At 39.8% G+C, this 27718-nt stretch overlaps 1 protein-coding gene across 2 annotated transcripts in view; it reads right to left on the bottom strand.

Annotated features, from left to right (window-relative positions):
• The window catches only part of tnrc18 (trinucleotide repeat containing 18), a 110161-nt gene that overhangs the window by 62785 nt on the left and 19658 nt on the right, over positions 1-27718 (bottom strand). For both annotated transcript variants that reach the window (XM_057860557.1, XM_057860558.1), the window contains exons 3-10: positions 20185-20325; positions 15013-15114; positions 13149-14876; positions 8467-8551; positions 8089-8303; positions 7154-7300; positions 6762-6946; positions 3362-3767 (exon numbers count right to left, since the gene is read on the bottom strand). In XM_057860557.1, coding sequence (XP_057716540.1) covers positions 3362-3767; positions 6762-6946; positions 7154-7300; positions 8089-8303; positions 8467-8551; positions 13149-14876; positions 15013-15114; positions 20185-20325 — 3009 coding nt within the window. The remainder of the gene's footprint in view (positions 1-3361; positions 3768-6761; positions 6947-7153; positions 7301-8088; positions 8304-8466; positions 8552-13148; positions 14877-15012; positions 15115-20184; positions 20326-27718) is intronic.

Below are 27718 nucleotides of genomic sequence, written 5' to 3'. Positions count from 1 at the left end.
CTGCGTGCCGGTCTGACACCTACTGAGATTGCAGCAAATCTGAGAATATCCAGATGTGCAGTCTACAAAGTTAAAAAGAAGCTGAAAGATACTGGAACAGCCTCACGAAAACCTGGGTCTGGAAGTGCCCGATCTGTGGGGACCAGGGGTCGCGTTAACCGGATATTTTCCGTCATTGACCGGTTTTTTAAAACGGTGACGGAAAAAACTGAAATCCGTCCGTCATTTTGACAGGTTGCAATTCACACCCCAGACCACAGGGTGGCGAGTCAGCATATTAGCTATTGTCCCTCTTAATGCATGACGTCGTTGGCTCTTCTGTCAGAAGATTGTAGCGTCACCGGGGTCTGGCGGCGGCACCGTGATTGACACATCAACGCGAGGTTCTTATTGGTGCACCCGGTGTGCCAGCGCGTCATCCAATCACCCAATCACATGACGTCACAACTCCGCCCCCCTGACCGGAGCCGCCATATTGTGTGTCAGCTCGTCATATTTACACATTACCGCTACGTACATGCCTCCTATTACGGCGTGTTTTTCTGCTCGTTAATATTAATAATCAAAATGGTGAAGATGAGAGCGAGATGGACTGCTGTAATTCGACAAGAAGTCTGGGCACCAAACGATCACCACAGACTATGTAGTAGTCTTTTTATATCTGGTAAGATGCATTTAATATATATTTAGAAGATTTTGGGCTGACAACCACAATTAAGATCATTGTGTGACGTTGGTGATTGGGGTCTATATCGTTGCCTCTTTTTCTTTGGGGGCGGAGTTATTGGTAAGCAGAGTAAAAAGGGAGAAAAATACCACGACTTCCGTGTCTAATTTTTCGCCGCCAAGCAAGTGTTACAATATTAATTAAAAATGAATGAAAACTAAATACTATTGAATATGTCATCATTATCATTTAAAAAATTTAAGTGACGGGTAAAAATAGACTATGACCGGATTTTTATGACCCTGTCAGTCAAAATGACAGACAACGAAAATGTCTAGCGCAACCTCTGGTGGGGACCAAAAAGTTGATTGACAAGGTGATATGTGGCCACCCAGATTCCAGATCTCTATCCCCTGGATTATAGCATATGGGCAACTGTGGAGGACAGTGCCTGTAAGAAGCCACAAACTTCTGTGGCAGCCTTGGAGAGGTCCATTGTTAGATCTTGGGAAAAGATGACAGCATCCTACATAAAGAAGACCTGTCAAGCGTTCCGCAGACGCCTGGAGGCTGTTGTGACACTTAAGGGAGGACACATTGAAAAATAGAGTGTACTGTACATGTTCTTTACAATAATGTATAAATTGTGATTAAATTCTAATTCTAAACTGAATAAACATGGCATTTAAGTTGTATTATGGCAGTGTAAACTTTTTTTTGGGTCACCCTGTATGAAGTAGCCAGAAGTAAGAAAAAAGACATCTTGAAAGGTACGATGGAAAGATGCATCGAAAATCTTAATAATTCTGATCATCGTTAATACCGTGATGATCGTTCAATAATCGAATCGTAGCAGCCTGAATCGTAATTGAATAGCGGGGTGCAATAGATGGCATACCGCTAATGTTTATGTAAGTCAAGTCAATAGGTGCACATATTTCTAAGCATAATATTGACTTTCTTTACTCATTCACTGCCAGCTCAGGTATATTTGTAGCAGTGCTATGCGATATAGAGAAAAATCTATCACAATATCGTTATGCCACGATATGATACATTTTTAATTATTTGGTGAAAAATTATCCAATAATTATGACAGCTTTTACCCCACTCACTTTTTTTTTAATTGACATAACTGACCTGCAACAAATGTTAAAAGTAATGTAAAACCAGTGTAAACAGCAGCGTAGTAGTATTTATTTTATGCCCAAATCTAAAGATACCCAATCATCTACCAATACTTTTGAGTATCATATGTCATATTTCTGTATATGGTCAGCATAACATTAATAATAAACTAATTAATATAGATATTGGAACTAATTGTGTTGTCTATGTTCAGTGTGGAATATATGTTTTGCTATTTTCAATTGTCTTATTATTATGGCAAATTGAATCAATGTGGCAAGTCAGAGTAAATTGGGCGCAATTGGCTGGCTAAAATGTGCATTACAGGAACAGGTCTATTTATGGTGATAATGACTATAAACAAGTAAAATGTCGATAGTCTTATATCATCTTGGCAATACACAGTATATATATCGACATATCGTACAGCACTACTGTCAAATAAATCCCTTTTTGACAGTGTACTGTGGCTAGAATGTGTGTACTCACTCCACTCGTGTTATAGTAGTTAGTAAAAGAAACAGTGTTAGCTTCTTTTAAATGCTCATATTGACGACGATCAGTGTTGTTAATAACGGCGTTACAATATAACGGCGTTACTAACGGCGTTATTTTTTTCAGTAGTGAGTAATCTAATTAATTACTTTTCTCATCTTGGCAACGCCGTAACCGTTACTGAGGCGGGAAAGGCGTGTGTTACTATGCGTTACTAAGTTGGTTGAATAAAAAAAAGTCAGAGACGGACTCACGGAGACGAGAGAGCAGAGCAGGAGTGGGGAAGACGCCGTTGCAAAGGCGATGCGAGGTGGCTCCAATAATACCTGACTGTAGCCTACAAACTACGCCCACATGATACGGTAGATATCACATATAATAGAACTAGATGCAAATGTTAGACACGGCTGCATTGGCAACATGTTTAAAGACTACATGCGTTAGTAAACAGCCGCCATCTTAAAGCAGTACACCACTCAGGAAGGCTCTGTTGTAGAGATCCTTCCTAGCGAACCTACATTTTTTTTTTTTTTTTTTTTTCAATCTAAAATGGTCCTAAATCGGCAAAATCTTGACTTAAATCTATCTTTAAATGATGAAACAGTTTTAAAACTTACACATGTTGAAAGTAGACAGAAGGGAACTAATGCAATAGCGGGAGCAATTTTAACAACTTTAAAGGTTGATTCAAAACTTTAAATGTCTTCCACACATAGCAAAGGTTACTATCTAGTTATCGCAATACTCTTGTGTCTAGTTAAGTGGGGGGTAAAGAATTGTGCTAGGGCCAATTGTCCCAAAAACCCTTTAAACTTCACATTGTGTGACCTTTTTTTTTTTTTTTGAAACATGAAAATTATCACTAGTTACTTTGCCAAGTAACTAATTACTCTTAAATTCAGGTAACTGAGTTACTAACGCAATTACTTTTTGGGAGAAGTAATTTGTAACTGTAATTAATTACTTTTTTAAAGTAAAATTAACAACACTGAAGACGATAGACTTGGCTCCTCCCAATCCAGCCAAAGAGTTAAGGAAGAGCCCTAACTAAACTGTGATTGAAATACTTACCTGAGTAGATGTCTTGAAAAGCAGTCTTATGTCCATCTCTCCGCTCTCCCCTATCCGCTTGCGCGTTGTCAGCAGACTCGTGTTTCGGCAGCCGCGGTGAGGATGGAGGTGGTGAGGCTGAACATGGGGAGGAAGTGCGTGGCAGGGGTGTGGGAGGGTGAGACAATACTCTCTGCCTCCCTTCCTCTGACTTCAGATGGGTCACTGGTGAGGACAGCAGCGGTAGCGGGGTAAGGGAAGACGTTGAGGGTGTCGGCGAGCGAGACAAAGGGGGTGGCTTGCGGGGTTGGAGGACGGGTGAGGGAGATGGGGAAGATGTGGAGGATTGTCGCGCCTTGGGTTCAGCATTCTGCTTTTCTGCTTTGTCATCAGTGTTTGGCCGATGCTCAGTGGCCTTTAAATGCTCCTGAAAAGCATATGATACACTAATGAAAAAAATGTGCTTTCCAATTTAATGGAAGTGTTTTTTGTTTTTTTTACTTACTTCCAAGATGGATTAAAGTAAAATTCTCGAATGCCATGTGCTAAATTGCAAGTTCAATCAATCTAAGAGGTGGCTAACTAATGGAAAAAGGTGTAAAGAGGCGGAGACCAGCAATATATATATATATATATATATTAGGGCTGTCAAAATTATCGCGTTAACGGGCGTTAATTAATTTTCTAAATTAATCACGTTAAAATATTTGACGCAATTAACGCACTTGGCCCAGCTCAGACAGATTTAAATGACAGTAGAGTGAAAGGCCCGCTTGTTAATTGTGTTTTGCGGAGTTTTGCTGCCCTCTGCTGGCGCTTGGGTGCGACTGATTTTATAGTGTAAATAATTATTGCCCTCAACAATGGCGGGCTACTAGTTTATTTTTTGATTGAAAATTTTACAAATTTTATTAAAACGAAAACATTAAGAGGGGTTTTAATATAAAATTTCTATAACTTGTACTGACATTTTTCATAAAGAACTACAAGTCTTTCTATCCATGGATCACTTTAACAGAATGTTAATAATGTTAATGCCATCTTGTTGATTTATTGTTATAATAAACAAATACTGTCCTTATGTACCACATGTTGAATATATATATCCATCTTGCGTCTTATCTTTCCATTCCAACAATAATTTACAGAAAAATATGGCATAGTATATAGATGGTTTGAATTGCGATTAATTGCGATTAATTACGATTAATTAATTTTTAAGCTGTAATTAACTTGATTAAAAATTTTAATCGTTTGACAGCCCTAATATATATATTATATATATATATATATATATATATATTATATATATGGCGGAAAGCACAGACGACTGAAAAAGCAGTTTCTGCTCTTGCACTCCTCTTCAAAAGAAACTGCTGTGTTTTAAGCCAAAACAACTGTTGTGTTTAATAGAACAATATGTCTATATGCTGCCATAGCAGATTCATGGCACATTAGGCCCCCGAACTATTTTTAATTTGTCCGTTTTACCCTGAAAACCCCCGTTTACAGACGTCGCACAAACGCTTTTGTTTCAACCCAGCCATGAAACGAAGGTAATTAAATATATTTATTATTCAAAATGTCTGTCGTTTTTAGCTTAGAATCGTTCCTTGATGTCTCATATTTTGTTTTGTTTTTAAAAATCACTTTAAAAAATTATTCACTCACCTATTTTAAACTTTTAAACAAATTATGTCACAATGAAAAAAATGGCGTCTGTAAAAAAGTCACGGATATCTACCTCATTACTATCGCTTAATTGTATTTTTTTGTTACTGTGGCATTTTCTCCGATATGTTAGATGATAAATAATTGATCCAAACATAAAAAAGTTGGAAAACAACGTTTAAAAGGGTAAATATATGAAAAAGAAAATCTCGACCACTCCTTCATGTCTGCGATTTCTGCATCGCGACCCTTTCTATATTACCATGTTTCACCCATAAAATCCCCAAAAAATCCAGCTGTGGCCATTCACAGCTGTCTTGACACTCAGTGATACATGCTACATGGAGTTTTTGGATCGAAACGAAGTAAGTACGTGATAATATCTGGCGTCTGTAATTCTGTTCTCGTGTGCTCTCACCTCCATATAGGGTTTTACTGTTTCAAAAATATATATTTTTTAAAAAATGCCCTCCTGCTCAAAATGTTTCTTCCCCCAGAAAATTGAGATTTTAAGCTTTCCAATGATGTATCACAAAACATGCATATCAGACAATTCTGAAAGTTGGCTAAATTGGGGGCGGCACGGTGGCTGAGTGGTTAGCACGTCCGCCTCACAGTTCTGACATCAAGGGTTCAATCCCGGGCTTCAGCCTTCCTGTGTGGAGTTTGCATGTTCTCCCAGTGCCTGCATGGGTTTTCTCCGGGAACTCCAGTTTCCTCCCAAGTCCCAAAAACACGCATGGTAGGCTGATTGAACACTCTAAACACACTCTAAATTGACCGTAGGTATGAGTGTGTGTGCGAATGGTCGTACGACTCCTTGATTGGCTGGCAACCAGTTCAGGGTGTACCCTGCCTACTGCCCGTAGTTAGCTGGGATAGGCTCCAGCACCTCCGCAACCCTCGTGAGGAAAAGCGTCATGGAAAATGAATGAATGAATGAAATTGGGGGTCTCAGAGCGGAACTTCAAGTCATCTGAGTGTTTTCCGCCATATATTAAATTTTTTTGATTTGGAAGTACAGTAGGTGGTTTTTACCATTGAAATGTGACTGAATTTGAGTATTAGTAGGAGACTAGACATGTACTCATTTCCGGTTTCAAGGTATACCGTGGTATGATAACGTCACAGTTTCAAAACCGAAATTTTTTTCCGTCATAGCGTCCCTATAGTATTAGCTATTTTTTAGGTCCCAAAATAAATGTCCCAGCATCAGCGTGTTATTCTTATATTACTTAGTACTCCCCGATACTGATGACGTCATTTTTGTGCCGTATCGGTACCGACACTAGTATCGGTATCGGCAACATTAAACAAAACAGAACTGAAATAGAATTGCATGACTCCTTCTCGCAACTGGCTATAGGTCAGCCCTTCAATTACTCAATGTGCCAGAATTGCGTCGCTGAATAAACCATATGTCGTGATATCTTTTCAAAAATGTTCATACAAGCAGAAAATTTCTCAATGGTGCCCGTCATTTCGCTGTGCTACATTGTCATCACTGCACATACTGGTTTTAAGCTTCTCAATAGTGCCCGTCATTTCGCTGTGCTACATTGTCATCACTGCACATACTGGTTTTAAGCCATCTTTCAAAAGCACTGTTAAACAAAATTAGCCATCACAATTCAATTTTGATTTGATGAAACATATTGCAAATGCTGAATTATTTTTTTTTTGCATGAACTCCTTGCACACTTTAGTGAATAAGGCCGTTTTGTGTTTTAGGAGAACAAGAAGCACTTACAACAAGCTGTGCATTTCTCTGCAGCTCCAAAACCTGCGCCGTATGCTGCTGGATCATGAGCAGCTCCTGTTGTCGGAGCATCTGCTGCTGGGAGAGGAGTTGGAGCTGGGCTGCATGCTGAAGGGAAGTGCCCGCACCATATACCCCAGGCCACACAGGGGTCCCGCGCTCCAATACGTCTCCACCTGGACGCAATGGAATGGAAATAAGGGGAACATTAGAACGTGGCTTTACTAAAACAGCAGTTTGTTTAGCATCAAATGCAAAATCTTAGTGCTTTGTACTGTGTAATAACAAGATCACAATTGATTACTTTAGGTCCGGGATGCCAAATGACCATTGTTAAAAATTACAAGAATTACATTGAGAGAACCAGAAAAGGGTTTTTATACCATAATGTGGCAGGTGTTCTGTCGGGATCACTATAAGCTTTCCAGTCTGTGAATCTCTGACAAACTGGAAGGGAGGAGGTATGGAGCCTGGTAGGGATGGTGGATAGCCTGGGGGAAGCGTCTGGTGAAGGGAGGAAGAGCTCAAATCTGTGAAGAAGAGAAGGTTATGAGTGGGGATTAAAGAGCAGAGACGGGAAACCCAAGAATACACAAGGACAATATTTTCATAACAAAGCTGAAAACTAACATTTGTACAACTATTCTTTTAATCCTGGTTTTATACTCCGTTTGAGGATGTAATGAGTTATACCAGGAGGCTCACGCCAAAATTAGCTCCTTTTGTTAAGATTTTGTTTTTCTTCCCCAAGTGTCTAGACTGGAATGGCCCTTGGAGAACACTGTACGCCTGCATGTTTTGTGTGTACAGTTAAAATGCAAGCCTGAAGCACTATTTGAGTGTTGAAATGGTTATTTTTGGAATGGGAATGAGACATAGATCTGGAACGTCCGGCAAAGTTCAGGAATGTCTGCGGTACTTGACCCCGGGAGGCTGCTGCTGCTGCCATTTGAAAGAACGCCAACACTTCCCTCTGTTACTACACCAATTGAAGACTGCTAAGCAGCCACATGTAGAATTTCGCAAGCATGCCGTATGCTAGTTTTAAATGGAATCAGCCCGTCTTTAGCACTGGGTTGAATAACTCAAATGTCAAAGAGGGCGACAGCTGAAAAGGGAATTGGTAGCCCATTTAACACACAAACTATTTAGAAAGGTCCACTGTTGCAGTGGGGCCTAATGTACACATAAAACTAGTAGTATTACTTTACAATGCATAAGTGAATAAACGACTTTAGAAATGATGGCTTGTGTTTGCGAAGTGTAAGACAGACAAATGTGTAACAACCAACAAAAGCAGATAATGCTGTTTACGTACTGTATGGTGAGCTGGAGAGCCAGACTGGAGGGGCTCCAGGCCGAGGCAGCCAGGGGTTAGAGGTCAGTGTTGATGGGTCGGGATGCCACCGCCCTGCTCCACCCGTCACCATAAGGTTGGGGGTCATGAGGCTGGTTGTCATCATATTAGGTGTCAAGCTACTAGAAAGCAGTGGCGGATGCAACTGGGTGAAGTCGGGTAGTTCTTTGGGGTCTCTGTAATGAATCAAAAAGCAAACTACATAATCATATCAAACTAAGGATTTTTTTTGGGCTGCAAATATAATGTAGGGAAATTGTATCAAACTTCCATCTCTATCATCTGTATTAAAAACATGCAAGACGTTAATATGTTAGACAGGTTAGAAGTCGTCCTCACCTGAGCATTTTGTCATTACGTTCCAATCGGCCTGCGAGCAGTCTGTCGTCATGATGACGCGCACGCTCTTCTCCTCGTTCTTCATCTATAGTGACAACACAGGAAGCAAATTGTATAGACCACTGAATATCAAAGCTTCATTATAGAACACGACAACAAGGCAGTGTGCACGAGAGGTTAATTCACTGCAGGTCAGTTTGCTGACCTCAATCTGGCCGACCATCAAAAAGCATCGTCACAATGTTGACCTGACAGGATGCAGTGTTTGATGTCTCGCAGCTTCCTGCTGCTCTGCTCAAACCATTTGTCATAGATTCTGCAGAGCAGTCAGGCATGAATTCAAACTGAATGCAGTTTGAAGTCTTACAATGGCGTATTTGCAGAGTAGAGAGTATACTTTATAAAGTACAAATAAGGGTAATTGGAACACATAATTAATCCCTTAATGAATCAAACCACGGTCAATTTCAAACAAATTTAAAGCCCTGACCTTAAAATCATTGAACACTTTTGAGATGAACCAGAACAAACTGTAAGCCAAGGCCCCTTTAAATTCAACATCATCAACTGTTGACTTCACAAATTTTCTTAGAGATGAATGGATAAAAATTGCTGGAGCAAAATCTAGAGAGTCTTGCCAGAAAAGTTAAAAATCTGGGTCAATAATTTGACAACACAATACAATTCAGCTTGCATTCAGATCAGGCCTTCCCTGTTAATATTAGGGTAATCACAGGTCACTTCCTATTGATTTTGCGTCACTTCCGCTACAGTTTGGGGCGAACGGGGTCAATTCCTCTACATTTACGATCATGTCATGTTGATTTTATGGGTTTTCTGTGTCAGAACTGTACATTGGTCACTTTCAGTTGATTTTAGTGCATTTCCAGGTCAATTTCTGTTGATTTTGGGCCACTTTCCAATGATATTAGGGCATTTCTGAGTCTCTTCCTGTACATTTTAAAGCTGATTGTGACGGCGGACCTTTCTGGTTCAGCACAACTCCAGCATTTTAAAACATTCACAAACATCTTTTGTGTCGCCTACACTTCAACATTTGTATTAACAAAATTTGTTGTTCAATATTGATTAGCTGCAGCTGCAAATCCACACATTCCATCTCCATTGCCATGACTGTCAATGATTGGAGGAAAATGGAATTCGACAGGAGTCCCCCAAAACCATACAAAGACAAAGCCACACCCCTCTAGTGGCATGGCGGTTAATTACAGAGCAACGCGTTCCCTTGAGGCAGAACTTCGAATGAGCAATGAAGGCTTAGGGTCTACGCAGTCACTCCGCTTTCACCGGAACTCAGAAGCATTATTCAAGACTTTAGGAGGCAATTAATTGTTGTTTTTTTTACAATGACCACTAATGGAGAAACACCAAAAGAGCATTATATATTTCTGTAGTACCAGAAATGGTATTGAGTATAGAGTTGTTTTTATTGGGTATCAATATCAAGTTGAAACATTTTGTATTGTGACAAGTTCACAACAGTAATTCAGATGTGCAATTATTTTGATGTATATGGCTATCCAAGTACCGTAATTTTCGGACTATAAGCATCTACATTCTTTCATTTTGAATCCTGCGGCTGACAGTCCACTGCGGCTAATTTATTTATTTATTTGGGTTGGTAGGTAATACTTTATTTGACAGCGGCGTCATAAGACCGTCATAATTATGACATGACACTATCATGGGCATTAATTACTAAATAGTGGCGTGCGAAATTTCCGATTCCTAGATTATTCGCGATTCGGCCGTGGAAGATTCGAGAACGATACACAAACATCCAAATTCCGATTATTGAATTATACCAGCGAAAGCTGAAATAAAACACAGTCAGCGCGGTCTTCAAGACGTAATAAGGAACGGACCGAGAGTAAATATCATGTTCAACTCATGCTGCTAGAGGGTGCATCAATCATCGATTTATAATCGAATCAGAGCCTCTGAATCGTAATCGAATCGTTAGGTGCCTAAAGATTCCCACCTCTATTACTAAATGCTTATGACCGATTTCATTAGGTGTCATCCGGCAAATCATGTCACTAACTACATTTATGTCTAGCTCGGATCTTACATCCATTCAAAAGTGAGATCATTTGCCAGATAACACTGAATAACATTTGTTATAACCATTCATTAATGCACATGAAAGATTCATGTCTTAAGTATGATTGTCTAATGACAGTATTATGGTGCCACTGTCAAATAAATAGTTACCAAATACCATAACTAGCAATAAATGAAACAACTGGAACAGTAACTGAACAAATAATTAGCACACAACATGAATTTTGACTGTTATTTACACCTGTAATGCATGCTAAGAGGCATGTTGGACGACAACAGCGTTGACAGCAGGTAGCAGCAGAGTTTGACTGCCTCCCCCGAGCAGTGATGCCCAAATGAAGATTTTTGAAGCAATGAAGCTTTGCTAGCCAGTTGGTTCAAAGCTTCATTGTGGTTCATTTGTCTTATGATGCCGCTGTCAAATAAAGTGTTACCGGTTAATATATTTTGGTGTAAATATCTCATAATACAGTGAGTACACAGCTGTAGCCTATAGTCCAGTCAGCTTATCTATAAACAAATGTCGTTTCTGGGTCAAATTTGGTGGGTGGCGGCTTATAGTCACTTACGCCTTATAGTCAGAAAATTACGGTAAATCCCTTCAATAGCCTTCTTTCTTCTGTTTTTGTGTCTTTAGCTTTAGCTAGGTTAACCCTCATGTTGTCCACTGGCCAAAATGACCCGCCAATGTGTTTTCTTTTGGAGAGCATTTACACATATTGTGGCAAAGGACAAGATGTTGGTTCAAGCAATATGAAATTTGGTGTTTAAAGTTCAATTAAACTGCTTGAATCGGGGTTTAGTGAAGACAGGTCAATTTAAACTGGAGAACAGACAAAAATTTGGGCAACAGGCGGGTTAAGACCAATGAGTCAAAGAAATGCATTTTTTAAACCAAGACTGAAATATCCAGCTAGCTACTCTAGCTCAAACAATTTTCGGCAACTTTAGGTAACAGCTCTAAATACTTTTTCCATATTGCAAAAGCATAGGCATCAAATAAAAGGACTACTTCAGTTTCAATGTGGTCTTTCTGGTCTATCAACCTTCATGGCTAATTAGCCAAGCGTCACAGTACATTAATGGCTGTCTGTATACACAGTGAACTTTAAACCTACTATGCTGCTAAAACTACGATAATTCAGTGGGCAATGCTCTCACTCTATCCAGGAAAGAATAAACATGAAGATCTTTTTGCACTCTCGCTCTCCACCCAGCTAAGCTGACTCAAGGTCCCCAAGGTACAAAGATGGAGAGAAAGGTTTTATACAACTGTGCTGAACCATTCAGAGAGAACGCGAGAGTGAGAGTGTGTGTGTAGGGACAAGAGACTTTAACCAACCCTGACATGCTCCGCAGGAAAGATTTCAAGACTGTTACCAAGGTTACAGGGAGCCTGCCCCACATGCTATCCTCCTCTGTGCATCACAAAGCCAGTGATTAGCCACCACCTTTTCTCCCTTGCTCACCTCCCTAATACTCAATTCTTTTCACCCCTGAGAATTCTCTCATCTCATCCATCAGCGGGTCTCATCTCAACAGTGCTGCCCATCTCCATCTGTTTGCATTTTTCCGAAGCAAATCCTCAGCTGTTTGTACAGAGTTTCTTTTAGAAAGGGGGACTATTTGAAAATGTGTAACCCGATGTGTAACCCAGCAAGGCATAGACTAAAGCCTCTGTCGGGGATGGACGTGCATGCACAAGCACATGCTAATAAACACTCCATGAGTCATCTATTGTACCTCACAAAAACTCACAATAGTCTTTCACACATTAACAAAGTCCATCACTCTCGAGGAGCATCATTGCTTAGCAACAACCCAATGGTCTTCCTGTCGTTCAAGGCTTATTTGTAGCTTTTAGCTGCACTCTGCAATACCATGTTTAATGCAAAGTGGGTGGAGGTGAGGCTGGGAACTGTAGGCAGCCCAGAAAAGAGCGGGGGGGGGGGGGGGGGGGGGGCCTGAGGTGGGACAAGGAGGGAGTTCTTTGCCAAATAACTCAGAAGTAGAGACATTGAAGGAAATGAAAAGAGAGTAGAGGATGAAAAAGCACTTGGAGCAGTGATAGACTGAAAAGAGACATTTGGATAGAGACAAAAAGAAGACCGCAGACAGAAGGGTGTAGAACGAGAGAGCCAACTGACTCGCCAAAAAGGACCTAAAAACAAAAATGCATCACATGACGCAATTAGTCATTTGGGCAAAAAAAACTGTCCAATCATATAATGGCAATGAATGCCCTCAAGTCAAACAGAGCTGAGAAAATATGACTTTGAGCCAAAGAAAAATGAATCATTATTAATTCATAGAAAGCAAAATGAGGGATCATTTGCTCTTGGTTCATTTAACGAAGTACATCTTGATTTCCCTGCAGTACCGCTGGGGCAGCTGTAGAGGAGCATGCGATTTGAAAGCAGAACGTGAAAGGATGTTTATTATAAAATATCACAAAATCTAGGTGCTTGTTCCTGACCATGCAGTGTTAAATACACATAATGTATGATTTGAAGTGACTAATTATCCGATATATAAGTGTGAAAAAGAAATGTACCGCAAATAATTTAGCCCCAACGCAAAGAAAAAGCAATCATTACCTTTAATAGCTGTCGGTAGAAGAGATCTCTGGGGGTCTGAAGATCCAGGGGCCTGTTTACTGCTGGTGCTTTCTCTTTGCCTGGCCACAGCAACAGCAATGCCAACTGGCGGGTGGCGCACTTCTCCCTCAATCTCTCGACCAAAGGAGCGGGCGCTGTCGGGCCGATCCTGCTCTCTTTTCAGCTGAGGTGGCACACGTAAGGAACCAGAAGCATTTGAGCCGATGACTGACCTCTCCCTGTCTCTTTCCCGCTCTCGATCAGCTGCCAGCCCAATACTCGCCAAACCCCCGAAGGGCCCTCGGGTGTCTGCCGCGAGCCCAGAGGAGGAAGGCCCTTCAGAAGCAAAATTCCCACTGTATTTGATGAGACTCTGCATGGCTGACACCTCCGAGGGGCCAGCAGGTCTTTCCGCCCCAACAGAGACTCCTGGTCGGTAAAGGGCTGAAGGGTCCAGGTAGATTCTCTGACTCCCTTCCTCACCCGTACGGCTCTGTCCACGCTCTGTTTGCGGGGAATGCCTGTGTGAGTTTGAGTTAGTGGTTGGCCGGTTGGTTGTGTGAGGGGAATGGGAAATTTGTGTGTGCGATTGCTGACTGTGTGGAGAAGACAGCGTGCGTCCGTGTTGGGCAGCGAGGGCCGCCATGTGATTGGTAGCATAGTTAGTCAGTGGACTAATGGAATTCCAATTCCTGTCCGTGCCAGTCTGCTCTAAGCCCAGACGACTTGAGTATTTGGACATGTCCCGTGCCTCTGGGCTAAACCTTGATTGATTAGTAGAGTGAGAAGAGTCCTGGCCTCGTTTTCCATTGGAACCGTTGGAACAAATTACAGAACCCTCCTCCCGATGATTGCCTGAGTCGCCAGACTGGGAAAGTCGAGGATGTTCTGTCAGGCTCCTCTCAGGAAACCTGTAACTTTCCCGGTCCAGCTCTTTATCATGCTCCCGTTCCCTGTCTCTGTATTTGTCACCGTGCTTGTCTCGTGCCTGCGACGCAATCTGGATAGGGCCAACCCGCTCATCATAAACCTCCACAGAAGGTACATATGTCGGTGCGCTAACTCTTTGCTCTCTTGTAGACTCTCTGGGTAGATGAGGGAGGGGCACCGCAGTGATGGAGGATTGCAGGGAAGGAGGAAGGGCATAGGAGAACTGGAGTGTCCCTGCTAGTGTTGAGTCATTCCTCCTTTGGCGTTCTGAGACAGAGGCTGTCAGGAAGTTTGAGTTATTCGAGTAACGGTTAGAGTGATGGTGGGCTCTTGAGACGCCCTCCCCCTCCCGACTTCCCCGGTCCGTTTCGTGTCCATGAAGCCGGGTGATCCCTCCACCCCTGCTTGGAGACATTGAGGGAAGCGCAGGTGATGGCCTTGACCTTGACTCCGCAGTGGAGGGCTGCGGGTTTGATTTCTGTTGATGGTGGTGAGGATGTAAAGACCAACCATCTCTCTGTGTGTCCCTTTCCCTCTCTTTCTCTCGCTCCTTATCCCCAAGGCGTCCCCGACGGTCTTCCTCGCTCCTCCCATCCAGCGTGAGATCCACCACATTGTGAGGTCGCAGCTCCTCTCGTGATCGCTCTCGGTCTCTTTCACGTTCTCCCCGACAGGACCTTTCTCTGCCTCCGTCTCGGGACGCCTTTTGGGGCGGTGTCAAGCTGGGCAGTGTGCTTTGAGGAGCCGATGGGGGGTGGAGGGGCGACTGGCTGATAGCAGCTGGCAGAAAAAAGCTCTCTAAGAAAAAAAAACAAGAACAGCAATCTCAAATGCAAATCTTTGGACATTGGGGCATGTTTGATGCTAAACTACATTAGTGCAAAGCATATTAAAATGAGTGGAGGTAAAAAGGAAAAACCTATGAGTGACTGACCTTTATGTGATTCATATAGGTGACTCTGGGAGATTGATGGTGCGTCCAAGTGCCCCAGAGATAGGTAGGGGCTTGAGTATAGGCTGCCAGGAAGAGGGTAGGCTAGATACAAACGGAACACATAATTCGATTATGTTTAAAAATATTACAGCAGAACTCTACCTTTCATCTATTTAATACACTCAATCATTTAAATTATGATGTACATAGATCTACATAAATAAGTTCAACTCAGCAGATTTATATTTTACTCAGTGGCTAGCATTGACGGCACTAGACAAATGTTCATTCGCCCCTCCTTATCAAAATAGATTCGACTTCTAGCGCTGTCAATGGCACTAAATGAAGAGTATTAACAGCCAGCACTAACTCCCACTTTAAAGCTACATTTCAATTTAGAGGAGTAAAAATATTCACAATAATTCAAACACTAAATTTTTTGGGTCCTCTGAGAATTTTCTTGAGCTGTTTGAAGACAGAACAGACAAGAATGGCAATCAGGGCTGTTACAATAATAACCTATCAGTATTATAAATCTTCTTGACATTCCAAAATACAAGGTTTACTAGAATATTAAGGATTTCCCATGGCACTTTTGTATTGGTAGAAGGTTTTATCCTTGCATTAATGATTAGCCTCATTCACTTGATATGTTACCAACTAGTCTTAATATTTAAGTGCCTAAAGGAGAAAACACTAATTAAAAGAAATACTTGCGGGTTAGATCCACTTTAGAAAATGTGCCTGTGCTTCGAACCACTCAAGAAACTTGGCCTGATTACAGAACATTGTATCTGGCAAAAGCAACAGATTTCAAAGATAGATTGCTGTTTTCATGAATATGCAGAAGAGTAATTACAGCACGAATTTTTAATGGCATTTATTCCATAGAGCTCCTGGATCATTATAATATTAGCTCAGTGTTGGATGTTTTTTACAATTTGGTTACTATATATACACTACCGTACCGAACAAATTTTTCACTCATTTCTTTTTCTTTTTATTTTTTTGTATTTGGTTTGTATTTTTTCCACCTTTCACTTAGTTGTTCCCTATGTGGGGTCAGCAGTGGGTTCAAGTTTGCCTCAAAGCCAGCTGTTGCTCTCAGACACCAGCTCTTAATATAGAAAAAAGGCTCTGCCCTTTATTTCCATGCTAGTGGTGTAACTCCTATGTTGACTGGTGTTGCCACACATTTGCACATGGCCAAACCGCCTTGCCAAGGCATTTACAAAGATGCTGCAGTCATTCCAGCATGACGTACTGAGAAGCAGAACTGGCATATAAATCGGTCTACACTGTGAGAGGCAGAAATTGAGAAACGAGCTGTGCTGGTTCATAGACGAACGCACAGTGAGGTGGATATATAAAAGGCAGTAATGTTGTCACGATACAAAAAATTTCCACTCAATATCGATACTAAGTGAAAAGTACTCAAAAGCATTTTTTGATACAACATCAATTTAAAAATAAATGAATAACATTTATCTGTTTTCACCAGGTTTCTCAATTGGTGATCATTATTTTTGACAAAAAAAAAAAAACTTCCTAGAATTGCCTAAAAATTAACAACGTGACCCAAAATGTAGGGGAAGGATCCTGGGATTGCCCGAAAAAGATCAGAAAGTATCCCATAATGAACAGAAAGTGACTCGTAAACCCCAAACTCCAGTGACCAAATAACAAGAGGTGACCTGGAAATGACCTAAAATCAAAAGGAAATCATCGAAAATTGGGAGTACTGGCTGTGAATGCACATCTTTCCGTGCCATTGACGGTAAGAGACAACCAATTCATTTTGACTGAGGGGGTGAATGATTATTCATTCAGGCCTCTTAGTCAAAATGAATTGAGCCATGCGTTAACAAGGAAAATGTAAAAAAATATCCTCCATTACATTAATATTAGTAGTAGTAGTAGAAACACAAAATCAAATTTACTCCATGGCAACAAATGTCTGATGACCTGTGGTAGTGCAAAAACAAATAAATAACTACATGTCGATAATTTTGCAATCAAATATCGCATCTGGATACAACATCTCAGAATCGCTACTTCGAAACTTAAAACATTAAACGGCAGTGTTTCACTGAGAGGGGAAATGAACGCAGGGTAGCTTAATCACTAAGCTTCATTTAAACACAACAAACAGCTAGCATTGATCTCTGTCTCTCTCAGCTTTCATTTCTGCAAAGCGTGGGTGAGTTCCAACCATATCCAAACTTTGACTCTTAGCTGCTGCCCAGAAATGCTTTTAGTTTTTACCTTCAGTTGCTACTGCAGCAAGGGTTTTAAGAACCTTTAGACCCTGAAGGATTCTATTTATATCCATGTCTGTGAACTCTTGAGTCAGCGTGGGGTTTGAGCAAGATAATTCAGGCTGGGTTTTAAGTCAAATTTCCATCCATTCCATCATCTCGCTGAATATTAGGTCTGATAGGATTTGTCTCAATTTTTCTTTGATGTACAAAAGCTTATTGTACGCAATTCATAATAATCTTAGGAAGGTTCACATGACAGTGATGACTTGCCTTAACTGAAAAAAAATAGGGATGAAGTGGGACAAACCCATTACTTATCACTAGAGCTGGGAATCTTTGGGCACCTAACGATTCGATTAAGTTTACGATTCAGAGGCTCCGATTCGATTATAAAACGATTATTGATGCACCCCCCTCTTTTTTTTTTTTTTTTTTATGTTTTGTACATTAGTTCCAAAATTGTTCAAAAATCCTCTCAGGCTAAACCAAACTACTATTTCAGTATCAAGTTAACATATAACAGTAAAGAAATATACAAAAATAAGAGTAAATAAAAAACTCCAGTCGCCATTCTCTATCAGCAGCTTTAAACCACATTCAATTAATTTAATGTTGTGAATCAACTGTTACAGTTGTTGAAATTGCCCCCGTTATTCCATAATTTCCCTTCTGTCTTTTTTTTGTCAAAGTTTTAAAACTATTTCATCATTTAAAGATAGATTTAAGACAAGATTCTGCCGATTTAGGAGTATTTTAGATAAAAAGTTAATTAGGTTTGCTACAACAGAGCCTTCTAGAGAGGTCTGCTGCTTTAAGATGGCAGCTGTTTACTTACACCGGAAAGTCTGTCATTTCGCATCTCTGATCAATAATACATTTTCTAACACCGACGTCGTCTGTCATGTTGCATCTAGTTCTACATATATATGATATCTACTGTAGCCGTATGTTTGTAGCAACTAGCAACTGGGCGTTGTTTGTAGCGGCTGTCAGTCGCAGTCAGGTATGATTGGTTTTTATCTAGCGGCATGAGTTGAACATATCTACTCTCGGTCCGTTCCTCATTGCGTCCCAAAGACCGCGCTGACCGTGTTTTACTTCCGCTTTTACCTGGTATAATTTAATAATCGGAATTTGGATATTTGTGAATTGTTCTCGAATCTTCCACGGCCAAATCGCGAATAATCTAAGAATCGGAAATTTCGCACGCCTCTACTTATCACTATGATGTAGACATGTGCCGATTACTGGTTTCAAGGTATACCTCAAAACCATAAAAATTTTCCGTCATACCGTCCCCTACGGTATTAGCTATTTTTTTATGTCCCAAAAATGAATGGAGAAATCCCTTGCTTGCAGCTCCAAGGCTCGACCCTACCCCACCGGTTGTTGCTCAGTATCAGTGAGTCAGCTGTGCTACACGATGGCTGGAGGACGTGAAACTCCTGAACTTTTCCCCCCATCAAAGAAAACGAAATCGCTGGTATGGGAATACTTCGGCTACAGAAAAGTTACAGACGGCCGCGGCTTAGAAGAAAAGGGCCAACCGACATGTAAAACATGTTTGCGGAGGGTGTCTGCCGAGGAGGCAATACCTCCAATATGATTTCGTATTTACACAAAATTAAAGGTTAGTAAACACTGTCATTAACATTTCCCACCAGCTATGAGAGTTAACTCCAGCATGTTTAGTGTGTCTAGTGGTAATAAAACATGCTTTTTTTCTTTTTAGCAACTATCTGTGTTCAGAGAGTGTGTATAATGTAAACATGATACGAGTCATATACACATGCTTTTTACATAACATAATTAAATTATTTTTGTTCTGATGGTAATAATGTTGAGCTGTGGCTGTAAGCTTACCTTCTGCCTTTTTTAAATTTTTATTTAAAATATTATTTTTGTGTTTAAGTATGAGTCAAGATATTGATGTTCCACGATATAATAGTTTTAATTGGTGAGTAATAATACATTTTGACAGCTTTACCCCTACTTTATTTTAAATCGGCATTAAACTTACCTGCCACAAATGTTTGATGCATCAAGTAGTGCTGCAACCTAAAGCTATCCAGTGTAAACAAAAACCGCACAGTAGCATACAAATTTTTGCTGAAATGTAATGATATTTAATTATCTTCTAGTACGTGTGGCTGGTGATTTTGACTTTTAAGACTACTGTATATTAAAGTTAGCATAATACCATTAATAATTCATTAATTAATATTGGAACTAATTATTTTGTCTGAGTGTGTGGATTTTATGTTTTGCTATTTTCAATTGTTTTTGCATGAATTACTCACGTACGGGTGTTATATCCTTCAGCACTACTATGTTTGGCAGATTTGTCCTTCTATAAGCTTTCCCACATGCATTACAAGATGTTCCTCATTCAATACTATCTATCAATCCAGCGAGACTTAAACAGGGGACATGTAAGGAGGGCACACATTCAATCACTTAGTAGAGTTTTAAAAAATGGAGGACACAGGACAAAGACATACACGTATGTGTTATAAAGCTAGGTCAGTGAGAGAGAGAGAGAGAGAAGTGAAGAGTTGAAAAGTGGGACAGCAAGAGAGAGCTGGAGAGCATGTTAGGCAGGAGGCTTTAAAAGAAAAAGAACAAAAGAAGATAACACATTACAAAAAGATGTGGCAGGTGAAAGTGAGACTTGCTGACTGGAGGAAAGGGGAAGTGAGACACATTTAGGACAGAGCCAGGAACAGTACTACCACCAGAGATGAGAAAAAAAAAAAAAGAATCCCACTAGTAGAGGTGATGAGACGGGGAGAAAGAGGAAAAGGCCTCTGGGGCCAAATGGCAAGTGCCGAGTGACAGCAACCTCTCGACAACGCAATGCCATTTGTGTCTTTTATTGTGAGGATTGATGGACTCGATGGCATGTATTTACCTTCGTGAGCGTGTGATGCCCAGAGCTGAGCCATCGGCAAGCCACTGGGATTGGCTGATCTGTATGCAGGGTCAGAGGTCAAGGGGGAGGGGCATGGATAACCCGCCAGGAAGGGATTGGCTCCTGTTGGAAAGGCATCACCTGCGAACAAGAATGATGCGTGTCAGTCTCGCTGGTAACAATGACTAGAAAAGCCATTCAGAATACAGTACTGTATACCTATCATTCTTACAGACAATACGGCAGTAGCCTGTGTATATAATTAACTCATTGGCTGACATTGACAGCAGTAAATGTTCAAATCATTTAAAGTGGTAGAGTTGACAGTGAATGAACGAACGTTCATTTGTTGCCACCATCCCACTTGAAATTCATTGGACGTCTACTAGTGATGATTCTCATTTAAATTCACAGCAGAAGAATGACTGGACGCCACACGATTGTCTATCAGCGTTAATGGCAGCCAATGAGTTAATCACATTAAATATATCTAATAGAAACGCCAGCTTTATGGGGAGAAAATATGGGGGAATTTGGCTTGACTCAACGTGACAAAGTTTCTTTTTTAACAGAAGGGCACCTTGCGCTGAGCTGAGCCAAGCCAAACTATGCCGCAAGGATTTGCATTTCAACGGCAAGTTTAATGCTTCACAGACATTTCAAGGTGTAACAACCGTATTAGCTTATCACCTCTAATGACGTTGCCAAGGTCATGCCATTCAAAATTAAAACAATCCTTTTAGGCAGTGCTGTACAATATGACGATAAAAAAAATGAAACTGGCGACAGTTTACATATCTATCGCCATAAATAAACCTGTTCCTGCAACCAATTTGCGGTGATGTGCTGCAATGATAGGACTCCATATGCCGTGGTAGTACCACCAACCACCTCAAGATGTCCCTATCCCCCCTCAATAGTTAGCAAATCAGCTCCACGTGTCAACTGTGAGTAATGCATGCTAGAGAATTGAAAATAACAACACATATAATCCACACAGAACACAAACACAATTTGTTCCAAAATCAATGTTAATTACTTTATTATTAATGATATTATGCTAACTTAATATAAAATAGTCTTTAAAGTCAAAACCATTAGTCACATCTATTCATAGATGGATATGTTTATATTTCAGCAAAAATTTGTATGCTACTGTGCTGCTTGTGTTTACACTGGATAGTTTTAGGTTGTAGTACTTTTTGATGCACTTAAGAGCAAAACAAAATCCCAAAGGTCCCACCGCTGTCATTATCAACTCATTTGTCGATATCAAAGTTTGGATTGAAAATGTTTCATTCATATACTGCAGTTAAATTATTTTGATACTTGTGACAGTTAATGTTTAAATGTTATTGCAAATGTCACAATTTTTATTAAAACAAAGTTATGATGGAGACGATTTGGCATTTGGAACAGATAGCGATTAATTTTTAAATATAGACAAATCAGTGGGCAACGTTTATACAGGAACGGAGAAAGTATAACTGGGATATTTTATTGTGTCTATCTACTATATAGTATTCCCATTAGGGCTCAACTTAATTAGGTTTTATTAAGTTTATTTCAGATTCAGCAGACATCATTCCTAACTCGATTATCACAACAAACAGATATCAGTCAGATCATGATGTACACTGGGTCTACTTAACTCACACTAACCTTATTATAGACACACGCAGGACATTCTGTTCAAAGAATGCTTAAATTAAACAACCTTTAGTCCTAATCCTCGTAATAAAAACTAGCCTGATAAATGTATCAGTGCCGAGTGAAGAATTTATTTAATAGACATCCAATAATGTGACCCATTTCATACTTTGAACGTTCATTTGCTTTCACCCTCCCACTTCAAATGGATTGGACATCTTGCGCCGTCAGTGGTAGCCAATGAGTTAAGTACATTCCTCCTACCACTATCAGATCATTCGCAAGCTTTGAACCTTTGAACTATGCTTCCCCAAGTCGAACATCTCAAGAGCTGGAAAAGGGTTTCGTGTTCAACTGAGGTGTCCCACCACCATCCCGCCCCACCCCCACCCAGACCATTAACTAAACGCAGTGCACAGCCATTAGACTGATAAAACTACCCATGTGTGTAGGGGAAAGGGTGCTTCGCCTCTTTTGGTTGGGGGCAGGAGAGGGAATTTGTGTGTACACGTGTATAACAGTCCTATGGAATTCTGCATCTAAGTACTATAAGTACATTCAAACTACAGTCTACAGTTATTGTTGTCACGATACTAAAAAATTCACCTGGATATATGTTGAATACTATCAGGAGTTGCAGTGCGATACAAAATTTACCCCATGACGAGAAAGATCTGGTGACTGTGGTAGTGCAAAAACAGATGAATAACAGGGAACTGATCATTTCTATATCTATATTTCTATATCTAATATCTTGTACGGATACATTTCAGTACTTATACTTTTGACAATCCTTACTGTCAGCACACCAAGGCATTTTTTCAATTAATAAAAAAAACTATAATAATCCCCGACAAACACGTACACTCGCATTCAGCAGTTACGTGGATCCCTCCATGAACTGCTCATCACACTCAGATATGGTCAAGACTCTCCATCTTTGTATCAGGTCTCTGCCACATCAGTATACGTTTAGTGTGCATGTGTGAGACATAAAGAAGGAAACTGTATGATCACCAACATGTGCAAACAGCTCTGTGTGGTTTTCGAAATGAATGCTCTTAAAGAGAGAAGTGTGATTAACCTTCAGTTTGTCTCAGTCGGTTAACTCTACTGCAACGCAATCCACCGACTTCCCCCACCTCAGGAGGGAACAGCATCATTGGACATTTGAACTACAGCAGAACCTCCAAAGTTGAACACCAGTCATAGGCGACAGTTGATTTCAAAGGTTTTCCAATTTCAAAACCAGTCTTCCATTGCAAATAATGAAAAGGCAATAAATGTACCTCAAATTCAAATAGTCACCATGTTCTATCGACATTTATGTCCATCGTCATGATCGCCATAAAGCGACCTGTTCCTGCAATGCACATTTTTGACAGCGGAGAGCGCCTAATTTGAGACTTGCTACATTTTGGAATTCCATATACCATAGTTGTACCACCAACCAGCCTCAAGATGTTGCTATAGCAACAAAAGAGTTAGCAAATTGGCTCCCCTGCTAACCGTACATGAGTAATGCATTCAAGTCAATTGAAAATAGCACAAATCCAAAAAATCTACAAAGAACACAGACAACACAATTTGTTCCAATATCAATATTAATGATAATTTGCTAATATTCAGCAGTCTTAAAAGTCAAAACCATTAGTATCAAGTATTAGTAGATAATTAGATATTGATACATTTAACATTTGTGGCAGGTCAGTTTGATATCAATTCCAAAATAATGTGTATAGCAACCATAATTGTTGTATCATTTTTAACCAAATCATTAAAAATGTATTCTTCCATGGCTCATCAATATGTTAATATACAATAGCACATATCATGATGTTTTCCCAAAACACATCTTTCCAAATAAAAGAAAAACGTGAAACATTCCTAATCTGAAGCAATGTTCACATTATACTATTCTGTGAATTCTTCATGTAATGACAAACGTAATTTTTCTTTCAGTATGTAGAGTGAATTTATGGAGTTTTGAGGGGAAATAATGACTATCAAAGCAGAGACTTACATGAGAGGTTATTATTCAGTTTTTAAGTTTATTGTGGGAAACACTTCTTAAGCATCAAAATGCTGCTTGGTGAATCTTTGACCAACCAAACAAATGCAAATTGTTTACAGTACTTCATTTCAGGTTTACATTCAAAAACATTTTCCACTTTTCTTACCCACAAACTCTTTTGTTGTAAAGAAGTGGTTGTGCTATTACTAGGAATTTTCTTGTTCATTCATTACCATTCTTGTCAATTAAGCAGCAACAAGTCAGCAACAAAGGAAAAAAGGGAAAAAAACAAAACTGCCAGTAACATCTCTGATAGCGTAAATATAAGACAGATTAAGAACCTGTTACAGTCACATCACAACAAGTAAATTGTACCTGCATCACAACACTAAACTGCAACAGCAAAATAGCCTAAATCGTAATAATTGACTTATAAAGGAACTATTAACTCATTGGCTGCCATTAACGGTGACGGATGTCCAATCATGTGGCTGTTTTCATCCTTTTGCTGTGAATTTAAATGGGGTTTATCACTAGAAGACGTCCAATCCATTTGACGTGGGATGGTAGCAGCGAGTGAATGAGTGTTCATGTGCTGTCAGCCCTCCCACTTCAAATGGATTCAACGTCAAGAACTGTCAATGGCAGCCAATGAGTTCAAAAGATGTATTGGTGTTTGTATGTTTAGAAATTGCAGCCAATCACCACCTGCAAATGTCAGAGTCAATTCACATTTATTTATTAGGGCTGTCCAGATTGCAAATTTCTGCACCCGAGTTTGACTCTGAGTCACCTGATTTGGAGGATCTGCCAATATTGATTATCAATCCGATACTTCATCAATGTATTAAGGAGGAAGCAAAAAACACATCAAAATGTAAAATATTTCCGTATAAAGAAATGACTAATCTTACCATTCCCTAACCACGACAGCCAGCATAAAATTCTCCGGCAGGCAGTGTTACGATTCTGCTGTGTCATAGTGTTTTGTAGTACACAAAAATATGTTTCTTTTGACAATATGCTTGCACATCTTGATTATTTTGTTGCTTTGTGGACCTCAAAAATTAAAAATAAAAGTACGGTAAGTAACTACATTTTAAAACCCTGATCACTCAATTCAAATCCCGGGAAAATAACATGCGGGCCAGAATTCCCAAAACACAATCAGCTCAGGGTTGCCTCTATTATTTATCTACCCCTTTATCACAACAATGTCCAAAAAGCAGGATTTCAACAAAAACACAGATATTATTTACTCTTTCATTCCCAGTGACGGTAATAGGGATCCAATCATGTGGCTCTTAAAAACTAAATTAAAACTCTTTAAATGAGGTTATCGCTAGTAGATGTCCAATCCATTTGAAGTGGCGAAAATAGATCGGAAGTCTATAAATGTCCACTGGCAGCCAGTGAATTAAGCATTGCAGTTACCTCAGTAGAGGATGGATAACGCGAAGCATCAATGATGCCTACAGGGACAAGCTCTATCTTCACACACATTATGTGGCAAACAGTTACAAGACTTGTGTCACAACAGATATATTTCTAGTACCAACTACAATTATTCCGAATTTTAGGAGTCAAACACACTATGCTAGCCTTCATCATGCATTCCTGATGGACTCTTCTGGGATCCATGGCTATCTTGATGTCCTCAAAACTAGATCCCTTCATAAACCTATTGCGCTTAGGAAAGATGGGAGTTGATGTCACACAGACCAAGGCCAGGTGTGCAAGGACGCTTTTCCAACATGGCTTTTGGCTGCTCAGGGCAAAGCTCTTTCATTGTGATTTGTCATGGAACGACGCTCCCCTCTTCTCAAACGATGAATGAAGCATGATCTCTTGGTCGATGTGTTGCTAGATAGTCTGGCTCACAACGAAAGGTGGGAAAAATACTATCCAATATTCCATTTTTTGTCTTTCCGCAAAGTGGAGTGGCGGGTAAGAGAGTGAGAGAAAAAATAATAGTTTTCCTCGTTCCAAAAACAACATCCAAAGTAGGTTGAAGGGAAATTTGTCTTTTAATGTTTTGCAATTTAAGTCTCATTACCTCTTTTACTTTTCACAAGCTATTCTATCTTTCATCTTTCAGTTTTTTAAGACCCTTCCCCCCCCTCAGAAAAATAAAATCACAAAAACAAACACACAAACTCCCTCTTCACAAGAGGTTACTTTGCTATATTGGTATGAGTGAGCTAGCAGGACTCCAAACATCTTCTGAGCCTCAATATTCAGATCCTCGATAAAAGGGACTGAAAGGTCTTCTGGAAATAAATTTAGAGGGACAATGCTGCCATGGACATCTGCGGGATCATCAAATTAGACTTAAGCTAAACAAGAATCACGAGCACAAATGAATAAAAGATTAAATAAAAATCTCAGATCACAAAAAGCAATACCGTAACAGATAAAAATAAATAAATAAAAAATTAAAAACACTGAAATTTTCTCCCGACACAGACACACACTCGCACCATCTGTTATTCATCAGTAGTCGAAGAAATGGGGGGGGGGGGGGGGGGGGGGGGGGGGCATCAATTGAGTTCTGTTTTTTATTCCCTGTGAAAAAAAACATACAAACTATAAAACTGCTCTGCTTTCAGTCTTTGCCACCACTGTGGATTACACTGCCACTGGAAGCCGTAACAAGAAACTTTTTCCATTAAACAAGAGAAGGCGGATGCAGATTTACAACACAGACGTGTAAGCACAGAGTGGCATTACCGAAAATATCGCGCAGCTGATGTGTTTTAAATTATCACAGGCTGCCATTTACAGCCCTTTGATACAAAGCTTTAAATCCACAGCACAGACAATTTTCCGAGTTAGTATTTGAAAATTTGAAAAGTTGGCATTTGTCAGCGACAAGACCGTCCTGGTATCTCAAATATCTACACCACATTCTTCACAAACAAAGCTAGTCAGTAGTGCGTAGGCCTCTGCCAAGGCCAATCAATCATCTCAGTCTTATGACCGTCTGAATTTTTGTTTAAAACCACCCCATGCTCAGCGATACGCTTACACTCCGATCCTGCACGTGGTGGTAATACTAATCATTGCTGTCAAGAGACTAAAATTTTCAACTTGAACTCGACTTAAATAAAAATACTCAATACAATTTTTGGTACTATATAAATTAAAACCTTCAAATTATTATTTTTTCATGAACTCTTTCAGTGCTATTTACGATAAACGATATATATATATATATATATATATATATATATATGTTATTTATATATAACTTTTGCTAATTCGCTGTCAATCTTCCCACTTCAAATGGATTCGACATCTACCGCCAGCGATGGCAGACAAGTAGTTAATAAAGAAAATGCAAAAATACACCTCCTATTACAACAAATTTCTGGTGAGTTGTGGTCGTACAAACACAAAAAAATTACAAAGCATCAATACTTTTGCAATTTAATACCGTATCCGGATACAACATTTCAGTATCCTTTAAATACCCTAATACAGATGACGAAATCACTGACCGTCTCACACACACAAAGCTTTTTGACCAGTGCTCCAGCTGCTGGATTTAATAGTTCACTGCAGGAAACTACAATGCAAGCAGATAGTGACAACAAAAAGTAAAAATAAATCCCATGAACTGTGCCTTTCTATGTGCACCAAAATTTGAATTAACTTGATTTATAAATTTTGAAATACTAGTCTTGATAAGTAACATTTTATATTTTGAGTTGTTACTGACAATTTGCCTTACAATCTATTCATTATCTCAGACAAAACTTTGTTTAAAGCTTTAGTTAAGTTTAGTTGAACATTGTGAATTACATTAATTTTATCATACGTAAATTCATTAGCTTAATCCTGCAAAACAATGCCAAATGATGTGGACGG

The sequence above is a fragment of the Corythoichthys intestinalis genome, chromosome 16, assembly GCF_030265065.1.
Source record: "Corythoichthys intestinalis isolate RoL2023-P3 chromosome 16, ASM3026506v1, whole genome shotgun sequence".
NCBI lineage: Eukaryota > Metazoa > Chordata > Actinopteri > Syngnathiformes > Syngnathidae > Corythoichthys > Corythoichthys intestinalis.
Note: the sequence above shows the minus strand (reverse complement) of the source record. Positions and strands in the feature narration are given on the sequence as shown.